This window comes from Pseudonaja textilis, chromosome 8 (assembly GCF_049901715.1).
Source record: "Pseudonaja textilis isolate UNSWEBS1 chromosome 8, rPseTex1.2, whole genome shotgun sequence".
In the NCBI taxonomy this organism is placed as follows: Eukaryota; Metazoa; Chordata; class Lepidosauria; order Squamata; family Elapidae; genus Pseudonaja; species Pseudonaja textilis.
The window spans coordinates 14,230,934-14,258,398 of NC_141997.1; the positions used below are offsets into that span (position 1 = coordinate 14,230,934).

Here is a 27,465-nt window from a genome sequence, read left to right on the forward strand (position 1 = left end):
TAGCCATTTTTCATACCAGAATCCCAAATCAGATTCAAGTTGCCAAGTCATGAAGTTTGTTCAGTGCTGTCACAATTCATAGTTTATCCCTTAATATAGGCAAAGGGATGGCAGAACCTGGGGTGGAGTGAAAAGGGAAACAGCCTAGAATCCATACATATCCATAAAAAAAGTCCAGATCCGTGTCATTCAACCTTATCTAACTCTAAGCAGGTATATAACCTTTTAGCAATAAATTAGTTTAATTGAACCTTCACATGTAGAGCTGGTCTTTCACACCTGACATTTTACCCACTTTCTGGATGCCTGTGTCCATGCCTTTTATTGAAATCTGCATTTGTGAGCTATTATTGAAAATTCCTGAATATTTGCCTTAAAAAAAAATAACTTAAAGTATTCCTTTCATATGTTAGGCAAATATACAATTCATTTTGCAAGTATTATAAAATGAATCAGAGCATATATTTTGGTCAAGTATTCTGATCTAAATCGACTGGACTCTATTAGTCATAACCTTGAAACTCAAAATATCATCAAGTAATGACTGTAACGAAATTGACTTTAGCTCTTGTAATATATTTAAGTATGTAAGTTGATTGTTTTTAATATTATTTATTTGTATACTTTTAGGGATCCAAACCAGCCTGTTCCCCAAGATACAAAATTCATCCATACAAAGCCTAATCGTTTTGAAGAAGTTGCTTGGTCTAAATACAACCCAAAAGACCAGCTTTATCTGCACATTGGTTTGAAACCCAGAGTTCGAGATCACTACCGAGCAACAAAAGTTGCTTTCTGGTTAGAACTTGTACCACACTTGCACAATTTGAATGAAATATTTCAGTATGTTTCCACTACAACTAAGGTGCCACCACCTGATATGACATCATTCCCATATGTTACCCGACGTTCTCCTGGGAAGTTTACTACCAAACGCCCATTAATGACTCCAAGCAACAATCCAAAGCATTCAAAAGACACCCAGAAAACCTCTCCAGAGGATACAAGTGTTCTGATAGAAAACAAGAGAGATTATTCCACGGAGCTAAGTGTTACTATTGCTGTAGGAGCATCATTGTTATTCCTCAACATTTTGGCATTTGCGGCCTTGTACTATAAGAAAGACAAGCGACGTCATGAGACACACAGACGGCCCAGTCCCCAAAGGAACACAACCAATGATATTGCCCATATACAGAATGAAGAAATTATGTCACTGCAGATGAAACAGCTTGAGCATGATCATGACTGTGAGTCACTGCAAGCTCATGATACCCTGAGACTCACCTGTCCACCTGATTACACCCTGACTCTTAGAAGATCTCCAGATGATATTCCACTCATGACACCCAATACCATAACCATGATTCCAAATACATTAACAGGAATGCAACCTTTGCATACTTTCAACACCTTCAGTGGAGGACAGAACAGTACTAATTTGCCTCATGGACATTCCACCACTAGAGTATAGCTCAGTCGTTCACCCATCACATACCACCTGGAAGATTAACCATAAGAAAGGGGGGGGGGGATTCATATTCTCCATCAAGAAGTTTGTGAAAACGAAAAGTTAAAAGGTGACAGAGCAGAACGGTCATAATTTCAGATCCTTTCCATAGGAACTCTGATATTCAAGAAAGATCACCCTCTCAAACCCTGTGAAATGTGTACATTGCTATTAGGATTCCGCTTTAATATCTCAACCACTTTGATTGAATATAAGAGTTGAGGCCTGAAGAAAGTCTCCTAGAAAAGGATATATATTGAGTGTAATGAACAGAAACAGAACTTTTGAAACACAGAGCCAGTGACTGTATAGGGTTTCTTCTTCTTCTTTTTCTTTGAATAAATAAAATTAAAAAAAAAGATGTTCTATATGTGCCATACCATGAATGGCCCTTGTTATACAAAAGACGTCATCATGGGCTTTTACCCATCCTAAGAAGCTATAATCCAGAATCGGGAAATAAGATTTTATTATTATTAAAAAAAATAGGACTGACTATGCAGTAAATATGTATAGTTCTGTGCAAAGAGATGACTTGCCAGCCTGAACTATATTTAAGGAACTTTGTAAAAAAAAAAAAAGTGTACATAGCTGTGAGTTTTAAAAAAAGAAGCTTTTATTGATGTTTTCAGTTTGAAAAAAGCTTTTAGAAAGATTGTGCTTTCAGTTGTGATCTATGTGTATAAGCATTAATCATACCACCTATGTTTCCTCCCAGACCTAAAGGAGGGTGTTCTTCTTAATTACTACTGATGATCCAAACACGAAAGATTTTTCCTAATGTTTCATTTCTGGGAAAACATGTTGTAGCATACAAAGGACACAGATGACTGTGTGGCCTGCTAGATTTTCCTTTAGAGGCTGAATAGATGCATGTTAAAGCATCCGTAGATGGGAACAGGATTTTATTTTTCCTCCCTTAATGGAAAGAAATCTCTCCACCCTCACCCCACCCCACCATTTTCCTTTCTCTTTGTGTTAACATCCATTATATTGCAACACAGAGGCAAATTGGAAGAATTTCAACAAGCTTGTTCAGTTGATGTAGGAATCTTGTTCTTGGTATCCTATGTGCCATGAACCTTTGCTTCTTTCAGACAGCCTACTTTCTAAAGCAGTTTTTTTTTCCTTTGATAAGATTCTGCCTGCTCTAGCAGATGGTAGAAAAGGTTATGCAAAGAAGGAAAATTGATATAGCTACGTTGAACATGGAGATCACACAAGTTAGACAAAGAGCGATATTATTTTTCCATTAAGTTCTTGTTGGATCAGTAGCTAAAACTTTTGACCTATTTTAATCAAGCTTAAGCTTGATACCACGGAAAGCAAGTGAGAATCCATATTAATGCATAATGGGCGAATTGTTTTGAAGAAGTTGGATCATTTCATAATTCATCATTATTCTATAAGAAAATATTCACATCATCTACAAATGCAGGGAAGTGTGATGTGAAATGCAACTGTTCCAACAATATGCCTGGCATCTCTGTATAGAGTTGAAAAACAATTCTAAAGAAAATAAATCAACAAAATAAATCAGACATTACAAAAGTAGAAATTGTTATTAGTGAGTTACAAATGGTTTATAAAGGTAGAAACCAAAGATATTTGAACACAGTTGCTCTGCACAAGATCACAGCTTTCCTGGGTGTACATTCTATTTTTTTTCTCTTTTATTGAGGAAGGCACGATACTGCTATACTATCATCTTTATAACAATAAATATACATGTGATGTTATGTCACATAATGTAACACAGGATGCCTTCTGCTTTAAAATAGAGAGTTTAAGCTATTCTAACTTACAGCTACTTTGATGTTTTGCTGGGTATGGAGTATGGAATATATGTACAACTTCATGCTGTTTCTGAGAGAAAAACAGGTTCCTAGAGTAGCAAACAACAGCTGGAGACCTAATAGAATTAATTGTTAACATGATCTTCCTTCTTAGAAAATGAAATTATTACATATTTTCCTTTTCGACCCAAATAAAATTTTAACAGTTCCGATTTTTACCCAATAGTCAAGGGAAGTCAATGCATTCCTTGATTTTTTAAAATGTAATCGTAATGTATTTATTTTGTTAGTTTTATATTTCACTTTCCCTAGGAGCTCATGGCAGCATACATAACATTCCCTCCTCCAGCTTTTCCCCATGAAAACAATCCTGTGAGATTGATTGGTCTTAAAAGTAGGGATTGGCACAAAGTCACCTAGTGAGCTTTCCTAGCTGAAGGCAGACTAGAAATTGGGACTTCTCAATCCTTGCCCAGTATCTTAATCGCTTCGTGACACTGGCTGTCTAAAGCTGGATCTTTGCCTTCATGTCTAAAACATGACACTTCTTCATCACTCAGTGGGGAATAATAAGGAAAATGATGGTATCTTATTCAGATGGGTATGTTTGTTATGTGAATTATGGTATTTGTTTAGTACTTCCAGTTGTTTTCTGCTAGCAATATGTACAGTAATGTGTCAGGCTTGTGACATTTGGATAAAACCATTTCTGTAAGTGAATGATTTTAGCTTTTAAAAATCAATGAAGATGATGTCACTTTAATAATTTAATACATCGAGACAGATGTATGATTTATAAATGGAAATTTTTAGGCTCTTCAAAGGATTGTATAATAATAACGACAAAGGATACTTTAAAGAATAGGAAAAAAAAAATCCCAGACTTTTCTTCTTAACCTTAAGAGGCACGCAGGGTTTTTTTTGTTATTATTTCTTCATTTTTTTCTTTTTGGTTTGCCTTAAGTAAGGACAGAAGATATATATGGCTGGACACATATGTATAAACTTTTCAGCAGCATTTTTAATAATAAAATATCACAGTATTTTCTAATGCTTTGTGCAAAGAATTACGTGTTTATCATTTTTGTAAAACTACTATTTTGAAAATCTCTGTGTGAGTGTGCACATGTATGTGACCATATGGATATAATATGTAGTCCATAACGAACCTTGTCAACACTTGAAAAGTGTTGAAATGATAAACCTAGATAAGTGTTGAAATGATAGCCTGGATAAAGATAAATACTGTAACCAATCTTGCTATGAGTTTGCAGAGAACTTTATGGAATGCCAGTTGCTGACCTTCGAACCACTGAATACAACAAATACTATCTATAATTATACATGAATTTTCCTTTCTTAGCTGAAGGTAGACTAGAAGTTGGGCCTTCTCAATCCTTGCCTAGTATATTAATCACTTCATGACACTGGCTGTCTGAAGCTGGATCTTTGCCATCATGACTAAAACATAACATTATTTTCCTTAGTTACAGTCATGTGAAAAGGGATATTAAATATTGTTAACCAGAATACTAGCACTCACCAGGTTAAGGTAGTAATGACCTTACAATTAAGCATCATTATTAATTCAAATGAAAACTTCTGGAATCTTTTGGATCAATAACTTTCTTAGTCTTATTTCTGATATTTAATTACTAGGATATAATAGGCAACTTTATGTAAATATATATGAAAACCATATACCAAATTGTTTCTTTTTACTCCATTATCAGTTCCATTATTTCAACCCTCTTCTTCAATCCTATTGAAAAACCTCAAAGACTGAGCACATGCAAAGAATGTGTTTTACCAAAGAGGTACAATAAGATCCTATAGAAGAGCTATCCTTTCTTCCTAAAAGCCATGGACCTCATATAACAAACTAATTTCAGACAGAGTTCCACAGTTAATAAATTGATCATTTTCTGCATATATCACTAGGTCTATGAAGTTGGATATTCAATGAGTACTGTGAAATATGGAAAAATGATATACTAATCATTATTTCTTAGAAAAGCATATATGGAATATAAAATATGGCTGAAATGTCCTTTCATTTGGGAGCACCTGGATCTAGAGGAAGCAATCAGAAAACTATTTCTTTGAATTACATATTATTAATTTAACAATGACTAACTGGAAAATCTTATTTTGAAAATTCTGATCTTTTTCTATATAGAGAGAGAGTTCTTTGCTGTACATGTCTGTGATCTTCAGAGGTAAATCTTTGGATCAGAGATACAGATTACATATTTTGTTGCTGTGCAACTCTCAACATTGTATGTGTGAATGTGTGGGCTTGTATGCATGTTTAAGAAAGTACTTTTATTCTTGATAGTCATTTTCAGGCTGGATTAATTAACAAGTTATAAGGCAACTTTTTAAAAAATACACATCTAATCAAATATACAAGTAGTGGTAATTTTACACAAATTTATTTCTTACACAAATTTTATGTTGGGGCACACTGTAAAAACAAACCAAAATTTCACTTCCAGAGTGTGTATTTTCTGAGATAAACCCTTGAATTGTCCTTTACAGAAAATCAAACTTCCAGAGAGATTCATATTTTATAAGTGTTAAAATACTCTTAAATTATTATTATTTAGATTTTTGCATATTTATTTTTAGACAAAACTTTTTAAAGCAAGCACAGTGAATACGAAAAAGTTAAAATGTATGTTGTGGGTACTAAAAATAAATAAAAATTAATAATATATATATATATATATATATATATATATATATATATATATATATATATATATATGTTTTCTGAGGTTCTCGGGTATTTATATGTGGATCTTTGGTTGTTCGGGTTTTCTCCCGCGTAAGATTCGAAGTATCTAGGCAACGTTTCGATGAAGTCTCATTCATCATCTTCAGGCTTCTGTCTCCGGCTCTGTGCTTCTCAGAGTAATGGAGATTGCAGCTGCTTCCTCCTTTTTAACTGCCAGTGGGGTGGGACTTGATTGGGTGGGGGCTTGGCTGTGTTCTGATTGGGTGGGGTGTGTTCTCATTGGTAGGGGTTTGGCTGTGTTCTGATTGGTTGGGGGGTTAGCCGTGTTCTGATTGGTTGGAGGCGTGTTCTGTTCAGGTAGGGGCTTGGTTGTGCTCAGGTTAGTCTTAGTTGCTGGGGGATTTGAGCTGGAGAGTTGTGATCTTGCTGTTTGGCTTCTAGTTCGTGGTCCTGCTGCATCTTCATAGTGGGTGTCGGTTTGCTTCATGTATGGCTCAGAGGGGTTTGAAGTGGGTAGTGATGCAGCTGCAGTGCAGCTTCTGGTCCATGGTCGTTTCTCATTTTCTGAATGGGTGGGAGTCTGTTTTCTACATGGAAGTGTGGTCGTGGCATCTTGTGTGGCTCTCATGGGTGTGGGTCCGGTGTCCTTCTTCATGTTAGGTACTCGTCTGTTCATGAGGGCGGGTTGGCCACACGGGAAAGAAAAACTGAACAACTTCCTCACATACCTCAACAGCCTACACCCCAAAATACAATTCACCATGGAAACAGAAGCCAACAATCAACTTCCCTTCCTAGATGTCTTGGTATACAAAAGATCCAATGGCTCCCTAGGACACACCATCTACCAGAAGAAAACACATACTAACCGCTATCTACATGCACTCTCACACCACCACCCAGCACAGATCAATTCCGTAGCCAAGACACTCATCTCCAGAACAAAATGCTTAGCCGATGAACAACACCAAAAAACCGAACTACACACTCTCACCAATGTACTTACAGCCAATGGATTCCAAAGAAAGAAGATTACCCACCTAATCCAAAAAGAAACCCCAACCAAAATCCAAGACAGAGAACAAGAAAACGGTAAAGCCCTCCTCCCATATATAAAAGGCACTACAGACAAAATTAGCAAGATCCTCCAAAAACACAACATCAAAACAGCATTCTGCACAAACAGAAAAATATCCACCATCCTAAGAAACCCCAAAGACAAAATCGAATTAGAAAACCAAGGAGTATACGAAATCCCCTGCACTGCCTGCCCTACCACATACATTGGACAAACTAACAGAAGAATAAGTGCACGCATTGAAGAACATAAGAACTCAATCAAAAAGAAGAAACGACCTCTTCCCTGGTCCAACACCTCAAAGCCACAGGACATGAAATTGATTTTAAAAATACCAGAACTATCGCCAAAACCGAACACTTCAACAGCAGAATAATCAGAGAAGCCATAGAGATAGAAAAACGCCCACACAGCATGAACAAACGAGATGACACCTCCCGCCTTCCAGCCATTTGGAAACCCGCCCTCATGAACAGACAGTACCTAACATGAAGAAGGACACCGGACCCACACCCATGAGAGCCACACAAGATGCCACCACCACACTTCCATGTAGAAAACAGACTCCCACCCATTCAGAAAATGAGAAACGACCATGGACCAGAAGCTGCACTGCAGCTGCATCACTACCCACTTCAAACCCCTCTGAGCCATACATGAAGCAAACCGACACCCACTATGAAGATGCAGCAGGACCACGAACTAGAAGCCAAACAGCAAGATCACAACTCTCCAGCTCAAATCCCCAGCAACTAAGACTAACCTGAGCACAACCAAGCCCCCACCTGAACAGAACACGCCTCTAACCAATCAGAACACGGCTAATCCCCAACCAATCAGAACACAGCCAAACCCCCTACCAATGAGAACACACCCCACCCAATCAGAACACAGCCAAGCCCCCACCCAATCAAGTCCCACCCCCACTGGCAGTTAAAAAGGAGGAAGCAGCTGCAATCTCCATTACTCTGAGAAGCACAGAGCCGGAGACAGAAGCCTGAAGATGATGAATGAGACTTCATCGAAACGTTGCCTAGATACTTGAATCTTACGCGGGAGAAAACCCGAACAACCAAAGATCCACATATATATATATATATATATATATATATATATATATATATATATATATATATATATATATATATATATATATATAAATTCATTATGGGAAAAATAATACCTCATGTAGTCACAAAATTAAGCTCAGGCCCTCATAATTTTTAAAGAAAATCTGTTAAAATAAAAGCAGGAAATAAGACAAGGGGAGCACAGAAAAATAATCACATGTCCTCTGGATGGTTGATGCTAATAAGAAAACTGCAAGACTGCAGTTCCCATGCATTTCAGGGCCAGGAGAGAAAGGGAAACCATTGCATTCTTAACTATGGCAGAGTTAAGACACTGAGTTCATTAATCTCACTGAGTAGAAGTTGAAATTGCTTATTTAGCTATTCTAAGGCTATTAGAGATCTTTGGAACAAGAAGTTTAGATTTATCTTCTTTCTTGAACAAAGATAAAAGAACTCTTAATTAGCCTACCAATAAATTATAACGCTTGTGAATTTATTTGATAGACATCAATGAACTTTAGTATCATGAAAGAAAACAGTACTTCTATCTTATGTTATATTCAACCAATCTGGTCACAAGTTCTCTGGTCTTTTACAAAAAAAAATAATTATAGTTCAGAAAGACATATTTTTACTCTTAAATACAGAGCACATACTCACCCGTGTGTCCCCCAAAATAAGACCCAGACTTATATTTTGGGGGACTCCAAAATAAGCACTAGAGCTTATTTTCTGGGAAACATGATTTCTGGGTGATCAGCCTGGCTGGGTAGCCTCCCCCCCTGCATGCACAGAAAAGGTGGTGCAGAAGCCAAGCACAGGTGATTTGATTACCTGTCCAAGCAGCAGATGATGATGAAGGCACAGGGGGGAACACAAAATCCAGATGCACTGAATGGTTGGTGGGCTGGAGTGGGCAGCCAGCCAAGGGAGGCTCAACTTCACACAGCAGCATCAAGAGCAGATGGAGGCAGAGGCATGGGGGAAGTGCACACAATCCGGATGCGCCATGTGAGCCACAGGTAAGTCAAGAGATAGGGGGCTGGAGTGGATGAGTGGCCACAGGAGGCTTGTCTTTGCATTTCTTGGCTTGCCTGCAACCCCTGTGGTGCATCTGGATCACTTGTTTCCCCTGCTGCTTGGATAGATAACTCACCTGTGCTGCACAGGCTGTGGCTGCTGCTGGACACTGTTGGCCCCCTCATCCTCGCTGCTTCCGATGCTGGCCATGCCCATCCATCCCTGGGCTGATGACGATCTTCACTAGGGCTTATTTTTGGGATAGCGCTTATATTAGGCACATGCTTAAAAATCAGGCTCGGGCTTATTTTTCTTATTTTCAGGAAAACATGATAGAACCTTGTTTATTTTCAATGTATAGAAAATGAGAAATTTCCAAGCTATATTTAGCATGTTAGATGTCTATATCATATTTATTATAGTTTTTTGCCCTAAGCCTGTTGTATAGTTCCGCAACATTTCAGATTTTAAGAGAAAAAAGTGCATAAAAATCATTAAAAATCTGGAGAATATCAGAGTTGGAAAGGCTACCCAAACATATAAGCATTTTATAACATTATTAAGTTATATTCAATTGCTGCCTAATAAATTGAAAAACTTAAAACTCAAAAGCTTGACTTATTAGAGCTGGAGAATTACACAAACATTGAAATTATGGCACTAGTAAAGTACTGCATTGTTATAGCTTGTATCTAACTATAAGGGAGTACAAAGTTTCATATATGCAATATTTGAATGATTTTTTTTTAATTCACAATTGATATGTAGCCCAGGAGAATGAGTCCCAAAGTCACACTTTCCCACCATAATCCTATTCACTGATTTAGCATCTGTCCACATAGACATGCAGAAAGTCTTTCCAAATTTGAAATAAATTTCAAATTTTTGGACCTCCATATTATTGGAAAGATATGTTATCATAGAATGGATAATCTCAAATTTTAATTTTCAAGCTCTGTGCATTACAGAGGTGAAGAAAGTCATTGTGAACAATTGTAATTTGTAAAAAAAAAAAAAACTACTGGAGCCATGTCATTCATTATGAAAGCTGGTACTGAGAAAGAACATCGGTTCCAAATTGCATGGAGCTCTTAGCCAATCAGCAAAGATCTTCTTCAGTTATTGATTCTGATCTTGCAAATTCCCATCTCAGGCTCACCAAAAGTGGAACTTGTCAGTTTGTCATGTTCAGTTGCCCTGTCATGGGCTAGATTCACTTATTGCATAACACCAAATAATACCAGTTTGAAACTATATATACTGAAAATTGCTATTATTGTGGCTGCTGCAAGATTAGTTGTTTATCAAGGGCACTTACTAGGGAATGGCTATAGTGCTGTTTTGAAATGTTCTTCTAAGGTCTTTTATAAAGAAAAAAATGTACAGGAAACTTAATGATGCCCTGCAAGAAGGGATTTTGGGGAATAAAAGTCTTTTGGGAGGCTTTTTTTACTTTGTTTTTACAGGAACAAGTGTTACATAATAACTTGGTGCAGTCCTTTGGGGAAAGAGGAACAAAGGCATTATATATTGCTTCATAAAATTGTTCTTAATTTGTGAGATTATTATTTTAATTATTCAGTATGAGTTCTAAGTTGTAATGTAGGCATTACTTTAAACAAGTCTTCATCCATGTTTTGGAAATCTATACATACAAGTCTTCCGAAGCTGGGGTGATGAATACAATAGATACCACATTTTTGCCCTCTGCTCAGAGAACAGGAACATTACCTTTCTTCTTGACAAGTTCATCATTCCAAATTTCTCTTCTGAGCAGAAGATAAGAAACTGAAGTGTTTGGATGCTGTAATATTATTAAAAATATTGATTTCATAACTATAAAAAATAAAATAACAAGATATCAAAAGGGGAAAATGAAAAATAATAGGAAATTCATAAGCATCATTAAAATGTTATATAATTTCAAAATAACAATGATTTGATCTGCATATTAAAATGTTTTATATACATCTGAATATTGAAGTCAGTATTAAAGGATGTCTTAAAGCTAGCGTGCTGTAGCAATTAAGAAACCAAAAGACTGTGAGTTCTCTTCCTGCCTTAAGCAGAAAGGTAGCTTGCTGACTGTGGCTTAGCTTTAGGATGGAGGCAATGGCAAATCAGTTCTGAAATATTGCTTAGAAAATTACAGGAACTTGTCCAGAGAGTCACTCTGAATACTGATTCAAAGACACAAATAAAATAAAGTAACAACTGTAAACAGTATTACTCAAATTATAAATTGCAAACTGAGATAAAAGAGCTGTAATATGTCAACAATCTGAAAAATTAATAAATTTAAGAAATTATTTTGAGAAAAATGAATACTATAATCTATATATGTCATGGTGGCGCAGTGGTTTAGAGTTCAGTACTGCAAGCTACTCTTACTGCAATTTGGCAGATCAAATCCCATCAGACTCAAGGTTGACTTAGCCTTCCATCCTTCCAAGGTGGGTAAAATGAGGACCCAAATTTTTGGGCACAATATGCTGACTCTGTAAACCAATTTGAGAGGGCTGTAAAGCAGTATAAAGCGGTATATAAGTACGTGCTATTGCTATATCAGAAAAAATCCAAACTAAGAAAAGATAGTTTTATGTATTTCTGGGACTTAATCTAGGCCACATGAAGATCTTTATAAAACTTATAAGTGCAAATAAAAGGGCTAGCAATCCAACTGGATTTTGTTTGTGTTTTTCTGCTTAGAAAAACTGACTTAATCTTGAAGAGTCAAATGACAAACTCTTGAACATCAGAAATCATCTGTCACAATAGCCCAAAGTGTAACATTACAAAGCCTGCTTCTGGGATAGAATAGAATAGAATAGAATTCTTTATTGGCCAAGTGTGATTGGACAGACAAGGAATTTGTCTTTGGTGCATAAGCTCTCAGTGTACATAAAATTCATCAAGAATCATAAGATGCAACAGTTAGTGATAGTCATAGGATACTAACTAAGCAATCAAATCATACTAGGAAACAAATAAAACAATATAAATCACAGAGATACAAGCAACAAGGTTATCGTCGTGAGTAGGAAGAGATAGGTAATGGGAAGGATGAGAAGAATAATAGCAATACAGTCTTAGTAAATAGTTTGACAGTGTTGTGGGGATTAGTTGTTTAGCAGAGTGATGGAATGCAGAGAAAAACTGTCCTTGTATCTAGTTGTTCTGGTGTGCAATGCTCTATAACATCATTTTGAGGGTAGAAATTGAAACAATTTATGTTTGGGATGTGAAGGGTTTATAGATATTTTCACAGGCCTCTTTTTGACTCATGAATTATACAGGTCCTCAATGGAAGGCAGGCTGGTAACAATTGTTTTTTTCTGCAGTTCTAATTATCTGTTGAAGTCTGTTTCTGTCAAACTGGACAGTTATAGAGGTGTAGATGACAGACTCAATAATTCCTCTGTAGAACTAAATCAGCAGCTCCTTGGGCAGTCTGAGCTTTCTGAGTTGGTGTAGAAAGAACATTCTTTGCTGTGCATTTTTGATGACGTTTTAGATGTTAGGTGTCAATTTTAAGTCTTGAGATATGATAGAACCTAGAAACTTGAAGGTCCCTACTGTTGGTACTGTGTTTAGTATTGTAAGAGGTAGTAATATAGGAGGGTTTCTCATAAAATCTACTACCATTTCTATGATTTTGAGTGTGTTTAGTTTAAGATTGTTCCAGTTGCACCACAAGGCTAGTTGTTCAACCTCCCATCTGCATGCAGATTTGTCATTGTCTTGAATGAGACCAATCAATGTTGAATCATCTGCAAACTTCAGTACTTAGAGGGAGTTTTTGAGATGCAGTCATTGGTATATAGAGAGGAGTGGAGAGAGCACACATCCCTAGGGTGTGTGTGCGTTAATTGTACAAGTATCAGATGTGATTTTGCCTAGCTTCACCTGCTGCTTCCTGTTTGCTAAGAAGCTTATGATCCACTTACAAGTGTGATCAGATACAGCTAGCTGATTTAGTTTAGTCAGAATAATTTCTGGAATGATAGTATTGTATACTGAGCTGAAGTCTACAAAGAGGTCCCTTGCATAGATCTTTGGAGATTCAAGATATTGTAGGATGTAATGCAGAGCCATATTAATGGCATCATCTGTCGATCTATTTTCTCAGTGGGCAAATTGCAAGGAGTTTAACAGTGGATGACCATATTACTTCAGTCATCAAATGCTTCCCTTGAGTTATGTGTTGACTTGGTAAAAAATAAATCCTGTTCGCAGAATACACCTAAACAGGTCAATAATGGATTAAGGTTCTTTTTGTGAGAACATTTAAAAAGGATTAATTGGTGTAGTCAACTAATCTTGGGGAACAGATTAAATTCAGACTGTGATAGCTCCATCTATTCATCAACTGTATCAAGGGAATATCTGAATAGAATAAACAAGTACATTTTGGATCAACTATAACTATCCATTATAAGAGGATCTCAGTCAGCTGGTAAACTCTTGGCAAGTGCTGTTGACTGTAACTGTAATCAATTAAATTCTGGACCACAGAGGAACCAAGCCAAACAGATAATTACATGGGAATATTATAACAATAGCTTTCCTGGTGGATGATTCACAGTGGTTATGTCAGGTTGGATGGGTAGGCATGGTCAGATCGGCATGAATGAGTATGTGTGGATGGGTCAGCATGAATGACTCAGCAGATGAATTGGTGCGGCCAGGTCAGCATGGATAGGTGATTTTGGCTGGGTGAGTACACCTGGGTGGATTCAGCTGGGTCGGTGCAAGTTGACCTGGCCAATTGAACCTATGGAAAACTCAGCACTCCACAAGAAGAAACATAAGCCCCTAATGTGCCAGCCGATGGGCAGCAGGGATGGGGAGAACTTGCAGTGAGGGAAATCACCAGCATGGGGTGATACAAACCAAGCAGGGAAGGGTAGAGGCACTCCCCTCACCAGAAGAAACACCCCATTCTAGGCCAAGACACAATGCAACAATGAGCTCATAATTAGGGATGGCCTGTCCTAGCAGGTGCTTTCCTATCTTCCAGGATGGGAAATGAAGCCTAACAAGCAGCTGGACTATATGCCATGACAAGCCTCCATTGTCCATCCAGATTGTGGTCCTGCTGCTGCTGTTCTAGAGATGATCGGTTGGTATGTCAGCCAGAGTTTTTCACAAAAGGGCTGGACCTCTGCCTGCAGCTTTCCTTACAAAGAAAGGGAGGAAACCTCAGAAATATACTTTTGCAGGGGGAAAGGCAGCAGTAGTTCAAGAGAGACTGGGCAACATCAAGGACCCTAAGAAATTCTCCTGCCATACTCCCACCCCCCATGAATAGATTTGCTTCCATCCCGTTCTGAGAGGGAATACCTCTGAGTAGGTGGAGCCTCCCAGGTGGGGCAAAGTCTTAAAATTTGGGTGGAGTTTCTTCTATGAAATCCCTGCATTTTTCTTGGTATGATTTACCATTTACCATTGCTGTTTCCTAGGTCTGAGAGAGAGTAACTGCCCCAAGGCCACCAAGTTGGCCTTTTGCCTAAAGGAGGAAGAAAGAAGACATAAGAGGAGATGAAGGGAAGGAAGAAAGGCCTTTGTTCCTATTGGAAGACTAGAACCCACTGACTCTTGGATAGGCCCAAAGTCACTGCCTACTGCAGGACTCAAACTCACCATTTCGTGGTGATTGGCCCAAAGTTAAACAGCTGCAGAGGTGGTATTCAACAAACCGGTAGCGGTTATTTGGCATGGGTCGCTGAACCAGTGGCAACCCCTGGCTGGCCACACCCCCAACCCGGTCTCCAAGTTGCTCACTTGCAATCGTTCTCCTAGCTTTCTGTTCCCCATGTCCTCTTTCTTCCCGAAGAAAAGGAAGAAAGGCATGGACACTGCAAGTATCGCTTTCCCTGTGTGAGTTAAAGTGTCAGGAGTAAGAAAGAGTGCAGTCTGACAAAGTGGGTGGGGGTGAATCGAGCCTTGGAGCATTCTGGCAATGTAAAAGAAATGCATTTTGGAAGCAGGTCCTTTAAAAACTTTTCCAAGGACTCCCCATAGATGCTGGAAGTATTGCTTTCCTCTTGTGAGTTAAAATGCTGGAGTGAGAAGGAGTGCGGTCTGACAGAGGGGGTGGGGGAATCCACTCAAGCCTTGGAGAAATTTAAAGGAGCTGCTTCCAAAATGCTTGTCTGTTAAGTGCTGTGTGTGAGAGAGAGGGGAGGGAGGGAGGGAGGGAGGGAGGGGGAGAGAGAGAGAGAGAGAGAGAGAGAGAGAGAAAGAAAGAAAGAAAGAAAGAAAGAAAGAAAGAAAGAAAGAAAGAAAGAAAGAAAGAAAGAAAGAAAGAAAGAAAGAAAGAGGAAGGTGGAGAAAGAAAGAAAAAAATAGGCAGAGAGAGAGAGATAAAACTCTGTGCTATGATTTTTAGTTCCATTATTTATCATGTGTTAATATTTTACACTGTCCTTACACCTAGAGTGATTTTTCTGCCTTTCTTTTGCCCAGGGCTACCACATATTTTTCAGGGTTTACATGCATTCAATGTCAATAGTCCAAAGCATAAAATACACATGTGTTTAACAAGAGTTGAAAGGGACCTTGGAGGTCTTCTAGTCCAACCCCCAGCTCAAGCAAGAAAACCGAGGATGTCAAACTCTGAGTAGAAATCCTGGGAAAGGTATCAGAATAAAACTTAGAAGGGATCTTGGGGTGAACTCTATACCATTTCAGAGAAATGGCTGTCCAATCTTTTCTTAAAAACTTCCAGTGATTGAGCACCCAGAACTTCTGGAGACAGGCAGTTCCACTGGTTAATTGTTCTCACTGTCAGGAAGTTTCTCCTTAGTTTTAGCTTGCTTCTCTCTGTTCAGTTTCCATCCATTGCTTCTTGTTTGCATTCTGCGTCTTTGGAAAATACATTGTCCCCCTTTCTTTGTGGCAGCCCCTTAAAAGCCTGTTGCCTATCACACTCTTGAGTAAAGCATGTGAGCCATTTCCTCCTTTCAGTGGTCCATGAAAGTACATCTGTAATATGCAGATAATAAAGTCAAAAAAGGTGAACAACATTTTTACAGAACTATAGATAAGTTGAGGCTGGGTGACAAGGAATGGCTGGGAGGGGCCAGGTGAGGCACCCCTTGATGTGAGTGACATTGAGTTGGCCATGCCCACCCAGTCACATGATCACCAAGCATGCCCACCCAGACACATGACCATTAAGCCACACCTACCCAGTCACATGACCACAAGCCACACCCACCAAATAAGCCACACCCACAGAACTGGTAGTAAAAAAAATTGAATTCCACCACTGAACAGCTGGCTTTCATTCCAAAGTTTTGACCAGAACTCACTATCTCCTGCTAATTGGCCAAAGTCACTCAGATGGAAGTCATGCGTATTGTAGGATTAGAAATTATTGTGCCATTTGCAGGACTAGAACTCACCATTTTGGGGTTATTGGCCCAAAGACACAAAGCTGGCTTTCATGTATAAGGTGTGACTGGAACTCACCATCTACTTGTGATTGGCACCAAGTCATGCAGCTGGCTTCCATGCCAAAGATTTAACTATAACTCACCATCTCCTGATGATTGGCCTAAAGTCACTCCTCCAGCTATGATCCATATTGGAGGACTAGAACTCATGTCTGCTGCAGGACTAGAATTCATCATCTCTTGGCTACTGGTCCAAAGAATTCAGGTGCTTGTCATCTGTATTGCAGGACTCAAAGTCACATTCTCCTGGTGATTGTCCCAAGGTCACTCTGCCACCATGCATATTGGAGCATTAGAACTTACCATGCCTATTGCAGGACTAGAAGTTACCATCAGGAGATAGTAAGGCCCAAAATAATATAGTTGGCTTTCACGTGTAAGGTTCAATTAGAAGTCATCATCTCCTGAGGATTGGTTCCAGATCGTTCAGCCTTCTGTCATGTGGATTGCAGGACTACAGCTCATTGTCTCTTAGTATTGGACTATTGGTATTGCAGGATTAGATCTTTCCATCTTCTGGAGATTGGCCTAAACCTCACACAGATGCCTTTCCTGCAAAAGATTTCCCTATAACTAATCATCTTGGTGGCACAGTGGTTAGAGTGCGGTACTGCAGGCTTCTTCTCCTGCTTGCTGGCTGCCTGCAATTTGGTAGTTCAAATCTCACCAGACTCAAGTTTGACTCAGCCTTCCATCCTTCCGAGGCTGGTAAAATGAGGGCCCAGATTGTTGGGAGCAATATGCTGACACTGTAAACTTCTTAGACTATGCTGTAAAGCACTGTAAAGTGGTATATAAGTCTAAATTCTATTGCTATCTCCTGATGATTGACCCAGTCACTCAGCTGCCTGTTGTGCATATTGCAGGACTAGAATTTACTTGGCCTAAAGTCACTTAGCCACCTGTCATCTGTATTGCAGACTAGAACTTATCATTCCTAATGCAGGTTTAAAAGTCACTGTCTCCTGGTGATTAGCCCAATGTTGCTCAGCCGCCTATTGTGCATATTGCGGGACTAGAACTCATTGTCTACTGATGATCAGCACAAAGTCATTTGGCAGCCAGCCCTGTGTATTGCTGGTCTAGAACTCACCATGTTTTTTTCAGGACTAGAACTTACCTCCTGCTGGTGATTGTCCCAACTTCATTCCGCTATTGTTATCCATATTGGAGGATTAGAACATAACAAGCCTACTGTAAGACTAGAAGTAACCATCTCCTGATTATTGGTCCAAAGTCATGCAGTTGGATTTGTGCCTAAAGTTGGACTAGAACTTACCATCACCCCTTGATGGTCCAATATTACTCAGCCACCTATTATGTGCTTTGTAGGACTAGAAGTTACCATGTCTATTGCAGGACTAATATTCACCATCTTCTGGTTTGGTCCAAGGTCAGTCAGTTGCCTGCCATACATATTGCAGGACTAGAACTCATGTTCTCATGATGATTGGCTCAAGGTCACTCAGCTGCCCATCAGGGGTATTGCTGTACTAGAACTTACCATGCCTACTGCAGGACTAGAACTCACCTCCTTGTGATTGGACCAAACTCACACAATTGTCTTTCATATCTAAGATTCGACTAGAACTCACCATCACCTCATGGTTGGCTAAATGTCATTCAGCCACCTATCATGCAGGATAGAACTCATGCCTCCTGGTTATTGGTCCAAAGATATGCAGCTAACTTTTCTGTATAAGTTTGACTAGAACTCACCATCTACTGCTGATTGGCCCAAAGTCACTCTGTGGCCTGTCATGTGTATTGCAGGTTAAGAACTCAGTATACCTTTTGCAGGATTGGAATTAACCTCCTAGTGATTGGCCTAAAATCACTCAGCTGGCTGTTGTACATACAGTATTGCAGGGCTTGAACTTAACATGTCTATTGCAAGAGTAGAACTCATCATCTTCTGATTATTAGTCCAAAGTCACTCAGCTGCCTGTCATGCATACTGAAGGATGAGAATTTACCATGCAGGACTAGAAGTCATGGTCTCTTGGTTATTGAGCCGAAATTTTGCAGCTGGCTTTCATGCCTTTGGTTCAACTGGAATTCACCTTATCCTGGAGCTGCCTGTCATGTGTACTGCAGGACTAGAACATAGCGGGCTTGTTGCAGGATTAAAACTCCTTCTCCTCTCCTGGTTATTGGTCCAAAGTCACTCAGCTGTCTGTTGTTCTTATGGCAGGACTAGAACTCACTGTCTCCTTGTTTTTAGATGAAAGTCATGCAGCTGGCTTTCAAGCTTTAGGTTGGACTAAAACTCACCATCTACAGGTGATTTCCTAAAGTCACTCAGCAGTCTGTTATGTGTATTGAAGGAATAGAACTCATAGTCTCCTGGTGATTGGTCCAAAGTCACTCAACCACCATTCATGCATATTGCAGGACTAGACCTTACCATGCCTATTGCAGGACTAGAACTCAGTCTACTTTTTAATTGGCCCAAAGTCATGCAGCTAGCTTTCATGCCTAAAGTTCAACTAGAACTTACTTTCTTCTGGTGATTGGCCCAAAGTCACTCAGCAGACTGTCATGCATATTGCAGGTATAGACCTCACCATGGCTTTCACAGGACTAAATGTCACCTTCTATATCTGGTGATTGATCCAAATCTCTCAGCTGGCTGTTGTGCGCATTGCAGTACTAGAATACACGGCACAAGAACAAGACAATAACAAGAACTTACCATCTCCAGATGAGTAGCCCAAAGTCAGCAGCCTTTTGTGCCTATTGCAGGAATAATAGTCATCATCTCCCGATGATTGGCTCAAAGTCACTGAGACAACTGTTGTGTGTGTTGCAGGAGTAGAACTCACATGCCAACTGCAGGACTGGAACTCACAATTATCTGGTGATTAGCCCTAAATAACCCAGCCAGCTTTGGTGCTTATTGCAGGGCTAGAACTCACAGTCTCCTGATCATTACCTTGACCTCTAAATATAATTGGCTGTCATTTTGTTTGTGCCAATCTCTCCCAAATGGCTGAGTAATTCAGCATGTGACACTTGCTGGCAACTTCCTTGAACTGGAGCTGGTGATTATGCAAGTGATGTGTGTGGTAAACTCTTCTATGATGTCATAATGAAGAGAGGGGAGGGATGAAGCAGAGGGGTTTTTGACTGCCAGGGAAGATCAAGACTTCACCACTCAGGCCATCTCTCTCACCATGCCTCTTGCAGGACAAGAACTTACCATCTCCCAGTGATCGGTCCAAGTCACTCAAAAGTCTGTCAAGTATATTGCAGGATTAGAACTCAAGGTCTTCTGCTAATTGGCCAAAATAACCTAGCTGCCTTTCTTGCCTCGGGTGGGAGTAGAACTCACTGTCAAGGAATACCCGTTAGGAGAATGAGTGCACTCAGGAAAACATAGAGTGGTGATAAATAACACACAACCAGCACACAGATATGCTGAATAGTAAAATGTAAGTTTTACTTCCTGTAAATGGGTAAACAAAGTCCAACAAACAGTCCAAATCATATGCGGTTAAAGCAGTTAGTATTCAAAATAATTAGTCCAGGGATAATCCAAAAACGAAGTCCTTTTCTTTACCAGTATCATAAACAAAGTTCAGTAAACAGAGTTTGTGAATAGTTGCAAGACTCACAGCAATTCAAGCAGAATGGCGATCAGGCAAAAGGCAAAAGGAAAGGAAAGGAAATGCAAAAAAGAACAAACCAGGTTTCTGGCTCCATCTTATGGCCGTTGGAGGAACCTCAGCCAATCACAATTACAACAGTCTCTTAAAGATACAACAGTATTAAATGACTATCCTGGTTTATATATTGCCAACCCAACTGTTAGGTGTCTATCATTCCTAACACTCACTATCTCCTGGTGATTGGTTAAAGTTACCCAGTTGTCTCTCCTGCCTATTACAGGATCAGAACTGCCCATCTCCTAGTTTCTAGCACACAACCTTGGCCTCTAAACAACATTGGCTCTCTTTTAGGGAGATTGTGTGTGCCAACCTCTCTCCCAAGTGGCTGAACATCTGAGCACAAGATGCCAGTTGTTGGCATCCTCCCTGAAAAGGAAATGTCTCCCCACCACATTGGCTGATACTCAGGCAAGTAACTGTGTGGGGTCATCTCTTCTATGATATCATAATGGAGGGAGGGAGGAGGCAGAATGGGCTATAAGTGTAAGGAAAGACCAAGCCTTCATCACCCAACCCATCTCCCTGTTGCCTGAATCTTTTTGCATGGTTGCCCAAAGCCTTTCTTCTGACCTCCTTCTCATCTTCTTGGTGAAGGAGTCAAAAGTCCTCTGCAAGCAAGCCCCTTCTGGAATCTCTGCAATGGGAGGCCTACTGGGTGCTGCTGCTGATTATCTGGAGTGCTGCTGTGCCATGGCATGGAGCATCCTCTTCATTGTCTATGATGTAGGCCAGTGGGTGGGGGAGACACTGTCCCAGATCCCTGGTGCCCAGGATGAGGAGCAGAAGGAGGGGGACCCCCGAACAGATAAGCATTGGTGGGAGGGACTGGAAGGAGGAACCGATCACCACTCAAGACGGGTTTATATGATATAAGAACCCTATTCCCAGCCAAAGTATCCATCCTGCCTGCATTCATAGTATATGGCAGACCCAGAGAATTAAACCTTATTCAACTGAAAAAATAATACAAGCTTCAAATTATCCAAGCTTATGCACCAACAATAAACGATACTGATAATGAAGTCAAAGAATTTTACTGTGATGTGACCCACCTTCAAGGCAAAGAAAATGCTGATACAAAATACTAATGGGTGACTTTAATACAAGAATAGGAAGAACAATACCTGGAGAAAAAGCAACTGGCCCATATGGAAATGGTGAATGAGATAATAGAGGTGACAGGCTAGTAGATTTTGCTGAAGGACAGGAACTTTATATCATGAACTCATTTTGCAAGTAAACAGCTAGCAGAAAATGGACATGGCTGAGTCCATCTGAGTACATAAGTGAAACTGACTATATTGTATCAAGTGATAAAACCATATTCTGCAATTGTATTACCATTAATCATTTTAATGTTTGAAATGACCATAGAATGGTACAAACTAAAGCGAAGATAGACTGTCAAAAAGTCTGCATGAAAATGATAAAGACATCACGAAAAACAAAAATAGTGATAAGCTGTTAGAGGAGAACAGTGATTTTGAGATTAATCTATCAAATTGCTTTGCTCTATTGCAAGATTTGGAAGAGATGAACATTGCGGACCAAAATGAACAAATAGTCAAAAACATCCATGAATCAGCTACATCTATTGCACCACCAGAAAAAAACACTTAGTACAGTAAAAAAATCTCTGATGAAACTATTCTCTTAATGAAAAAATGATGGACAATGAAGAGCACCAGAAGTATTACTAATAAACTGGAGTATGTTGAACTTTGCAAGACCCTAAGAAAAGGTATCCAAGGAGAAACTCAGCAGTTTAATGTGAAGCTTGTGAAAAAGGCAATTGAAGAAAACAAGGGGATTAATAACAGAGCAAAATGCAAGCTTATAAATACAAGAAAGAAGATTTTTGCATTAAAACATAAAAATGGCTCTGTGTGTAGAGCAAGATAGGAAATGTTAGAAATAATTGGAAAATTCTATTCAGGGCTATACAAAGATCAAGATCACTCAAAACTGACAACACCCATGAAAAAGAAATGCCAGATATCCTAGTGGAGAAAGTATCAAGTGCCATAAAATCAATGAAAAATGGCAAAGTTTCAGGAAATTACTGTGTTACAGTTGAGATGCTGAAAGCTGGTGGTCACAGTTTACATAAGATGCCAGCAAAACTATATGCGAGATGCCTGAGAGGAAAAAAAATATCCTCATTTATTTTTACTTATTTCATATATGACATAAAATGTCATGGGTAGAAAAATGTGGGTTTTGAAATAAAATAAAACATGAAAACTCAGATAGGGATTCAAAAACTTTGATCTGGGTATCAAAACGTACCACAGTATGGTGATGGGGAGAAGTTTTGCACTTTGGAGAGAGGCTGCACTGCTGCCCATGGCCAGCAGAGGGCAGGATGGAACCAACCTTTCCTCATGGTTCTCCTCCACATTGCCCCCATCCCCAGTGCCCAGATTTTCTCCCTGTCTTTCCGATATGCTCTGCAAGCCAGAGATGCAGAGATGGAATAATTGCCCCATAGCTGTGTTTTTTGCAGGTGAGGAATTGAGGAGGGGGTTTCAGCAAGTGTACTGAAGCTGAGAATGAAGTGAGGGCAAGGGTTGGAGCAGGGGGGCACCCAGAGGTCTCTTGTTTGGAGGTCTCTTGTTTGGGGAGGAGTGCAAAACAACTAGGATGGCATCTTCCCAATGCATGTAAAGCAGCAAAATGCATGTTGAGGGAGACACGTCTAGAGCCAGATGCAGGTCACCCAGAAGCTCCAGCTTGACTGTGTTGGGAGGGGTAGGAGAATTGGGGAGGTATCTCTCCCCCACCCGAGTTTTGATGGGCTTTCCTTCCTGGGCACCATCCAGCTTTCAAAAAAAAAGGAATCTCCACTCTGGTGGCTGTGACAAGACTACCTCTGGGCAGAATTCATCTCCTCATTTGATTACTGTTGAGAAGCAAGGGGAGGAGTGATGCCAGCTGGGGCTCCTTAAACCAACACACGCTGGTGATATACAATGAATGGGTTGTGTGAATCCAACCACTGGGTCTTCCAGTCACCTGGCTGAATAAAGGCAGTCCTTGACTTATGAGCAGAATTGAACCTAACATTTCTGTTGCAGTGCCAGTTAAGTGAATCTTCCACCAACGGTGGTGATACAGATGACTCAGCATGGAAGATTCAGTGCCAGTTAAGTGAATCTTCCACCAACGGTGGTGATACAGATGACTCAGCATGGAAGATTCAGTGAGACCAGATTGTGGTCAGTGGGTGCAGAACAAGTTGCCCCAATTGGACATGGGGACAACCTGGCTGGAGGAGGAGAAGGAGAAAGGGGTGATGGAGAAGAGGACAGTTGGTGCCTCACCCAGTCATGTCCACCCATACACAACAACCTGAACATGCTGAGTCATTTGCACCAAGTTATCTGTACCAACTCACCACATCCACTCATCCATGCTGACCCGGCCATGCCCACCTGGCCACACCCAGGGGGGCATGTGCTGACGTGGCTATGGTGAGTTCTCCTACACCCCTTTCCTGGATAATGACCACAATCTATTTGCCATTTAACCTTTCTCATCAAGTGATTTGTTCTAAATTAGATTCCAAGTAGTGTGTTAATGATTTGAAGTCCAATGACTCAGATGGGTAGTTTTGACATTCCTTGGTTATATTTGCTGTTCTGAGGACTACAATATTTTCTGACATACTGGTCATTAAATAGAAATATCCTCACATGAATTTGGACAACTGTAGAATTTGTAATAGAAATTCCCTTAGTCTTGCATTTAGCTTCAGTGAACATAATTAGAAAAGCAACATTGGCAGTACTGAACCATTCAGAAAGTTCCTGACTCTCAGATATCAGCCCCAATTGCATTTTTCCAGCAGAAAATGTAGAATGCTACAGTTGGTAACCAGGACATTAAATAGCAATCTGCCTGTAGTACCGATATAGCAGATAAAAATGGGTTTAAAATGAAATGTATACCTAAAATTGTTTGGTGAACTACAGTTCAACAAAAACTATTAGGTGGGAGTCTTTGAGTCATTTATAATACCTATCATTTACAAATATATTTAAAGTAAGTGCAATGTTAGAATATCTTAGATATCTATCAGTTTGAAGTAAGTAAGTATTACATGACAGGACTGAGGAAGCAAAGTATATTATTATTTAGCCTTGAGAAAAGACAACTGAGAAAAGATATGAGATCAGTCATCCAATATTTAACATCTATTATTCGTCTTTTATCATCCCATAATCTTCAGCAGTGTGGCTGAATTTGGTTGGGGGCGGGGGAAAGCCTCTGATGAGTAAAAATGGTTAAATAGTAGAACCAATAACTAAGGGAGATGGTGAATTTTCCTAAACTGCGTACAGCCAAAGAGGCTGGATCAACATTTCTGACAGTAATAAAGGAGAATATTTGTAGTTCAGGGTTGAAGTGAGCAGTCCTTGGTGCTCTTTATCAAAAAGTCCCTGATCACTCAACCCAATATGACACAACCAATGCAACCCCTAAAAAGAATGACATTGCCATACATCAAAAATATCTCAAAAACCACCAACAGACTACTACAGCCACATGGAATCAGCACAGCACACAACTAAAGCTGTTCAAAACATACTAAGCAGACCAAAAGACCCAACAATCACAGAAGAAAAAACAGGAGTCATCTACAACATACAATGTAAGGACTGCAAACAACCACTATGTAGGATGAACAGGCAGAATACTGGCAGAACACATCCATGAACACCAACTAGCAATCAGAAGACATGATGAAAATTCTTTAATTTCACAACATACAGACAGATTTAACCATAGTTTCAATCAGGAAGACGTGACCATCCTAGACCAGGCCAAGTCCAAAAATGCCAGAAAATTTCTAGAAGACTGGCACTCTGGCAAATCAGCCATCAATAGACCCATAAACATTAACAATATCTATAGAAGATGCAAAAGAGACTATCACCCAGCCCAAAAAGGAACAAAAAGAACCAAGTGTCTGTCCAGCAGCAATCAGCACCCAGATCAGCATAGATTAACTCCAAGTTTAACTTCAGACCAACAATCAAGTAAATTATACCTGAATCAAGAAACTGCAGAATAAACCAACAGCAAACAGCCCAATCAAAGATTCTCTAAGACCATGCCAACCAACACTGACAGGAAGCCATCGAAATATAAACTGACAGCAAACCACTTATTAACACTGATGATGTTACCTAATTTGGGGAATGAAATGTCTGTAAGAAAACAAGCAAGCTTCAAGAAGCACCAAGGACCCCTCATTTCTGAAACTTTTATATATTGATTCCTATCCTGAATACATGGTTGGACTTGATGGCCAAATAAAGGACAATATGGATTAGTTCTTAGATATCATCAGGATAGTGTATCCGGGTAGAATTGATTCACAGTGTGTTCATTCTGAGAAGATTTGCTGAAGAAGGTGATGAAGGCAGTGCATTTCAGCTATAGCCACTGGAATAGCCTTTCTTTCAGGTTTGACTGGTGATATGATACATAACCAAATCCATTTGTGACAGAAAGCTGATGGATGGATGGATGGATGGATGGATGGATGGATGGATGGATAGATAGATAGATAGATAGATAGATAGATAGATAGATAGATAGATAGATAGATAGATAGATAGATTTGATATCAATAAATTGTCAAAATTATGATGTAAATGCTGTGTGTATTCCAAAAATAGAGAATAAAATATTACAATTTGGTTTGCAACTGCTAACAATATTATCAATAATATAATCACATGCATGAGGAGCGGAAAGGGAAAGGAAGGAGGAAGGAAGGAAGGAAGGAAGGAAGGAAGGAAGGAAGGAAGGAAGGAAGGAAGGAAGGAAGGAAGGAAGGAAATTTTACTAATTACTTTTTTAAAAAGAATCTTTGGAAAATGGCAGTTGCAAAACATACTGTGGTCTGTATTACACTAAGGGATTTAATTCCTCTTAATACTTGACTTTCTAATGGATTTGTTTTTGTTTAATAGAATTGTTTCTGTGTTTCTCTTGCTGTAAACTGCCCTGGGATTTGCATAAATTTAAAGTGGGAAATCAATATTTTAAATAAACAAGCAGATCATCCGTCATTTTGTAGTTGGAAAGAAATTTCAGTTTGAAAGTGAATGGGCTTTTCACTGGTATTTTTGTTGAAAAATACTGTCCTTTAAAAATTATGTAATTAGGATTAGGATACTGCTGCACTGTGCAGATTGCAAGGTGCAGGATCTTCTTAAACTACAGCATGAAATACGGGTGAGGTGAAAATCCCCAGATTCCTAGCAAGCACTTCATGATTGTTAGGAATAACATAGGTTACCTAACGTAGTTTGGGTAAAATAATATATATATAAATTATGATTGTAAGTTTAAGTGTGTGTCACTTTAAACTGCAAAGCATGTAATTTTGGGTGCGGTGTTGAACCGCCATAAGAGGGAGCAAGAGAACCTGACAATTGCTGACGATTCCCTGACGATTGACTGTTTTGATGAATTGATGGTTTGTTAACTGCGTGTTTCCCTACTGCTGAGTTGCTGAAGGAAGAGAGAAGTTTTTTTTTTATATATAAATTTTTATTATTTTTTTAACATAAAAAACACAACAACAAAGCATAAAAGTATCAGCTCCCCCATATTTTTGTACACACAGTAAGTCGGTTGGTCCATCGGTTTTGTGCATTCACCTCATAGTCACAATTACAGTTACTTTATATAATACTCTTATCAATACAAATTTATAAATCCTAGTATCGCTATTAAAGAAAAAAAAAAATTTGACTAAACTTTTATTCGGTCATGCCTTTATGAGATAACTATATTTTAAATATTTTATTCTAAAACAAATCTTATAATCATACCAATTCTATCCCAAATATGAAAAAGAAAGAAACAAAGAAAACTATTATATAGATATAGTATCAAAAACCAATAAAAGGAAAGGGAAAATAAAGTCATTATTATTCCTTATTATCTAACTTTTATATTTTAATATTTCATCATTCAACCATTGATAGAAAAGATCCCAAACTAAATAAAATTGTTTATCTTCTTGCTCTCTAATTTCAAAAGTCAATCTACTCATCTCAGCACATTCCAAAATTTTCTTTACAACTTCTTCTTGCAA

The 27,465-nt window shown here is 39.1% G+C and overlaps 1 protein-coding gene and 1 long non-coding RNA gene across 3 annotated transcripts in view; both read left to right on the plus strand.

Moving 5' to 3' along the window:
- Positions 1-4,897, plus strand: part of NLGN4X (neuroligin 4 X-linked) — a 199,899-nt gene extending 195,002 nt beyond the window's left edge. For both annotated transcript variants that reach the window (XM_026707505.2, XM_026707502.2), the window contains one exon: positions 631-4,897. In XM_026707505.2, the coding sequence (XP_026563290.1) occupies positions 631-1,474 (844 nt within the window). In that variant the 3' untranslated portion in view covers positions 1,475-4,897. The remainder of the gene's footprint in view (positions 1-630) is intronic.
- The window catches only part of LOC148125121 (uncharacterized), a 482,037-nt gene that overhangs the window by 449,764 nt on the left and 4,808 nt on the right, over positions 1-27,465 (plus strand). The window lies entirely within an intron of this gene.